This window comes from Bison bison, unplaced genomic scaffold (assembly GCF_000754665.1).
Source record: "Bison bison bison isolate TAMUID 2011002044 unplaced genomic scaffold, Bison_UMD1.0 scf7180017864469, whole genome shotgun sequence".
In the NCBI taxonomy this organism is placed as follows: domain Eukaryota; kingdom Metazoa; phylum Chordata; class Mammalia; order Artiodactyla; family Bovidae; genus Bison; species Bison bison.
The window spans coordinates 4,450,190-4,455,535 of record NW_011495030.1 but is presented as its reverse complement, the minus strand read 5'-3'; the positions used below and the strand labels follow the sequence as shown (position 1 = coordinate 4,455,535).

The following is a 5,346-nucleotide window of genomic DNA, read 5'->3' as shown; positions in this document are numbered from 1 at the left end:
TGGGGCTTGGTCCGCCTCCCAGGCTGGAGCTGCCAGATAAAATCGTCCGCAGGATGCCCAGTGGAATCTGCACTTAGGAAAAACAACAAAGCATGTTTTAGAAGTTTGCCCTGTGCAGTGTTTGACGTCCTATTTGTGTGTGTGTGTATTTGTAGGCTTTTTGCTAAATCTGGCACTCTGCCGAAGCTGGGAGGCAGCAGGGAGGGAGCGGGGAGCGGGAGAGCAGAGGCTAGGCGAAGCTGAACGAGGAGGGCCAGGCGGGCCGCCGGTTGAGCCCTGCCGGTGGGGCTGAGCGCCCACCGCTCACTGCAGAAGGAGCTGGGGAAGGAGGCAGCCTCCCACCGGACAGGGATCCGAGGGGAAGCGGTCCAGGGCAGCCGCAGGGGAGCCACAGGCACACGGCTGCCACCGCAAAACACGGCCGCCATGGCCTCTATGGGTCTCCCGACTGTCCCAACTCCAACCCCGGATCCCGGACCAGTCACCCGCACTGGCCGAGCTCAGCGCAAGGGCCGGGGATCCAAGGCGGCCACTGGCCAGGCACAGGAGGGAAAGACCAGGGCTGAGAGCTGCCCCAGAGCCGGCCACGGGTCAGGCTTGGAAGAGACCGGTCAGCCTCGCGTCTTCCTTTTCGTTTGGTTGGTTTTTATTACTTAAAACTAAACCCCTTGCCCCAAATCAAAACGTCTGAAGTAACCAGACCCTGTTTTAAATTCTTAGGTACCCTTCAGGAAAGACTTTGAGGTCTCCTACCACTTCTGTGCTTCAAGTCCCTGGTCGTTGAGCATTTCCCACCCTGGCCTGGACTAGCGCTCTGCCCACAACTCAGTATCGGTGCAGGTGTGTGTGTGTGTGTGTGTCTTTTTTTTTTTTTTTAATTAAAAGTAAAATTTAAAATTAGGAAGCTGACAAGACAGGACCTAATCAAGCTGGAACTGAAAAGCCCAGAGTAAGCTTCAAGATGTGAGGAAGTGCCGGCCAGGAGGTAAGATAAAATAAAGGCAGTTTTCCGAAATCTCCCAACTTCCCTCCCTACAGGTCTCTTGTTTCGCTTCTTTTCAGGAGAAATAAACAGGAAAGAAGATCCTACTTTCTTAACCCTGCTCTCTTATTCCTAATCAAATATGATGCTTTAGATTTCTTTACCTTCAAGAAATGTTAAAACTTGCTCACACATTTCTTTTGATGGCAGATGTAAACCTAGCGAGAGTCCATAGCCACAGACCTGTCCCCTCTCAGCCCAAGGAGACCCAGGACATTCTTCAGGAAGAAGAGGAGGACGTGGGGGGAGGGAGCCACACACAGGAATGTAACTTAAGCTTCCCACCTTGGTCATGACCCTTAACTTTCCTGAGCTCTGGAGCCCAGTCCAGAAAGGCAGGCTTGGCTGGTTGAAACTGCTGACTCAGATACACTAAGAGCTGAAAGATGTTCAAGTTCCCAAGATATTTTCATGACGGGAAGGAGGAGGGGAGTGAGAAGGATGAAGAGGGAATGGGAGAGGAACGAACAAATCAACAGGGTAGTTTTAAAGAAGCTTAGACTAGAATTTGAGGTTCCATCAAAATCTACTAATTCCAGGCCAGTCATAGATGATACTCAAGCAGCAGGGGAAATGTACTCTCAAAAAAGAAAAAAAATGCTCTAATCCATTGCTAAAAGTAATAATCTAAGAATATGAAATTTCTCCTTAAAACCACTGCCACTTTTAAAAGGATGTTAAACATGATACACCATTAGATAATATAATTCCTGTTCCTTTAAAGAATCTGAAGCATAATTTGGGAACTAAATTTCTTCCAGCTACAAAGCTGAGTTTTGGTATTAATGTTGCTCGCTGCACAAGGTGTTTTTTCTCCAGCAGTTGCCCAACAAACATTCCCTTCTCCAGGGCACGTTCTTTTCTTAAGGATCTCTGGACAGGGGGAAAGATACCCTGTGTTTCTGCACCTGCATTTGCAGCCAATAAAAAAAGCCAATGTCTCCACAGCTATGTACCTGAACAAAATCTCCATAATCCCACAGAAACAAATCTCTATAAATGACCAGCAGATATTCAGATTCCTAATGGTCTATGAGGACTTCCCTGGTAGCTCAACAGTAAAGAATCCGCCTGCAGTGCAAGAAACATGGGTCAGATCCCTGGGGCGAGAAGATCCCCTGGAGAAGGAAACGGCAACCCACCCCAGTATTCTTGCCTGGAAAATTCCATGGACAGAGGAGCCTGGCAGCCTACAGTCCATGGGATCACAAGAGTCAGACAGGACTTGGCGACTAAACCACCACCACCCACCAGTGGTCTGTGAACTTACTGTACACGTGGACCTACAATTCAAATAGCGCTTCACTTCCCTAAGTAGTGAGCTACTTGCCCAGTACCATATCTAACAGGCTTCTCAATATGCATGGTATGTTACATACAAATACATCCTAACACCTGCAAAAAAATACGTAGAGCAACCAGTAGTCCCATCCAAGCAGTTTTCCCTAACTTAAATCCCCAATGGGTTTTCTCCATATAAAGCATTGCATAGAACTGATCCACTTGTGTACCTGCCTTCCTAATGGAAAACAACTATCTAGTCCTTCCCTGCCCTCTCTCATCATCATCAGATTGGTGACTGGCTTTTTTATTGGTGTTAAATGGAATTATGGGAGCAAACCAATTGAAAGAAGAAAACAAAAGTTACCTAAATAATATGTGCAAGGTACACAGCAGGACCAGCTGGAAACTGAGCTGCTGGTCCCTGACAGCTTAGTCCCCCAAAGCCATCACTCTGACCTCTTCTTGGGTCAAATCCTATTCTCCTTTGCAATTACTGGTTTTCAATTTGAAAGGCTCAGGCTATCCCGGAAGGCTTGGTTCCCGGTGAAAGAGAGCGCACCAGGTGCAATCAGCCTCCTGCTCTTCCTCGCCCCAAGCTTGTATCATTGCTGCTGCTGCTCCGCCTTTCTGCCTCCCTCACTGCCCACCTCCCAGGGCTGTTTTTGGTCTCGGTGCTTTAGAAACGGTGAACTTTGGCTATCCCAGAGAACAGGTGTGAAGAGCACAGGATGTGAAGGAAACCAAACCCCTCTTGGACAGGGACCCCAGAACCCAATGCACTATTATGGGGGTGCTGCCTGCACTGTCACAGGGGAAATGGAGACAGAGGAACTGGAAATGGGAAGGTTCAGAAGAGTCACTGGCATAGATCAACTTTGAGAACTGAGACAAAACCCTCCTAGTTATCTGCCCTAATTTAAAAGAAAAAAACAAAAAGGTTCTTTCCCCTCCCCTCTGACTCCCCTGTGGCAAACCTATAAAACATGAAGCGATCATACTGACAAAAGAGAGTCACCAGGAAGTGAGTGGACATACTCAGGGAAAGGCTTATATCCCACCTCGGATTAAACAGTGACAAAATCCACGTTCAGCAAACTCACTTCTGTCCTTAAACACCCAGTTCTGCTCTTCACATAAGATATTCTCAGAGGTTGGGTCTACAGAGCATAACTGAGGACCAGGGCAGCAGAACTGAGCCTGCCAGGCGGCCTACCAGCTTATCCCCCCAAAAAACGGCATGTCCCAGCTCCACCCAGCAATCTAGTGCTCCGGAAAGCCTCTCCAGAAACCAGAAGTATTGCATTTTGGGGGGAGGGCAATTAAGGGTAGGCAGAAGCTCTACCATTAGTTCCACCCACAGGAGGGCTTTGGTCAGTCGAGAGCCTTCCACCTATGAGTCCCAGCATACCTCTCAACCCTCTCCCTGAGAAGATGGGGTTTCTTTCCTTTGCGCATCTGCCCCAGTGAAAGGGAAACACCAAATACCTGTCCACTGAATTCCAAGGGGTTAAAAACCAAAGGGGCATTTGGGCTGGGCAGGACAGTCGCAAGCTAGTAAGTGTCCAGGAGGAAAGGCTCCAGTGGGGTGTGCAAAGTTTTGGTGGCCTGAAGCAGGGAACCGGAAAAAAAAGGTGAGTAGGGGGATCTGCGCAGCTCCAGGACTCAGGGCAGACCCTTGCTCTCTAGAGCACAGGAGAGGAGGAGGGGGAGGAGGAGAGGAGAGGACCGGGCCCACGGAGAACTGGAGAAAGGGCTCTCCAGGCGTGGCCTTCCTCACTGTAGGTCAGGTTTTGTCTTTCTTTAAAACCACAGACTGCAGAGGACTGCCTGCGAAATGGTGTTACAGGACCTGAACTCCTGCAAAAGGAGTTGGTTGGCTCTGGGTGCACCAGATTGAGTCCCCGCTAACAGTTTTGGGAGTCTCTCTGGTCCCATTCTACTATTGCTTCTAAACAGGGCTTCCTTCAACAAACTGCAAAAGGCTGGAGACCACAGCAGACTGCTAGGAAGGCTTCAGGTTCGCTCCAGTTCCCGGGTGCCGAGAAAATCGCCCAGAGTAGGCCAAACCGTGGGCCTGGGCTCCTTCTCTGTCCTCCCGTCCCGACCTTCAGATGCAGGGCCTCTCAAGCCCACAGTCGGAAAGCCTGGCGGTGTGTGCGCCCGCGTGGATTTTAATCTGGTCCTGTTTCGACCTCTTTATCTACCCGTCCCCTTAAACTTAGAGAAGGCACTTGGCGAGCCCGAGGCGCCTTTCCCAACGGCCCCTGGGTTCTACCTCCTACCTCTCCGGGTCCAGACTGAACGCCGCTTCTGCCGAGGGAATAAGGACCGGCTTGGCTGAAGTTGGGGGAGGGGGGGAGATCACGCCCAGCCCACTCCCGCCACACTCGCCTTCGGGCCTGCCGGCCAAAGCCTCCAGAGCTGCTTCCACGTGTTTCCGCCCAGGCGCCAGCCCGGCCCGGCCCCGCCGCGGCCCTTACCTGGCTTGGCGAGCGACGCCTGCAGCGCCCCGGGCGGGGGCTCGGCGGCCCAGCGCAGCGCGGCGGCCGCAGCCAACTCAGCAGCTGGGCGCGACGGCGGCTGAGACTGCTGCGAGGTCGGCGGCGGCTGCGGGGCGGCGGCGGCGTCTCCCGGCGGCGGGGGTCCCGGCAGGGCGCGCAGCGAGTCGGGGATGAGGCTCTCGAGGCTCTCGTTGGCCTGCTGCCTGCGCAGCGCCACCTGCGCCGCCATGACCCGCTGCCGCTCGATGATGAGGATGCACTTCTCGCAGGTGCAGTCTTTGAAGCGGCAGTAGCGCTTGTGGCCCTTGAGCCAGGACAGCACGCCGTGGTTGCGGCAGCGCGCGCACTTGGGCGTGCGCTGCAGGGGCGCCCGCGGCGGCTGCGACACCGGGCCGCCCATGTACAGGTAGGGGGAGCCGTAGCCGTTCATGCCCCGGGCTCCCGACACAGCTGGCAAGCTGGCGGCGGGAGCCGATACTGGGCCGCTGGACGGCGGGGCTGAGAGGCCCTCTCAAAAGC

General features: G+C 53.0%; 1 protein-coding gene across 1 annotated transcript in view; it reads right to left on the bottom strand.

Annotated features, from left to right (window-relative positions):
* Window positions 1-5,257, bottom strand: part of DMRT3 (doublesex and mab-3 related transcription factor 3) — a 12,474-nt gene extending 7,217 nt beyond the window's left edge. The window contains exon 1 of the mRNA XM_010860693.1: window positions 4,807-5,257. Coding sequence (XP_010858995.1) covers window positions 4,807-5,257 — 451 coding nt within the window. The remainder of the gene's footprint in view (window positions 1-4,806) is intronic.
* Window positions 5,258-5,346: the final 89 nt, after the last annotated feature.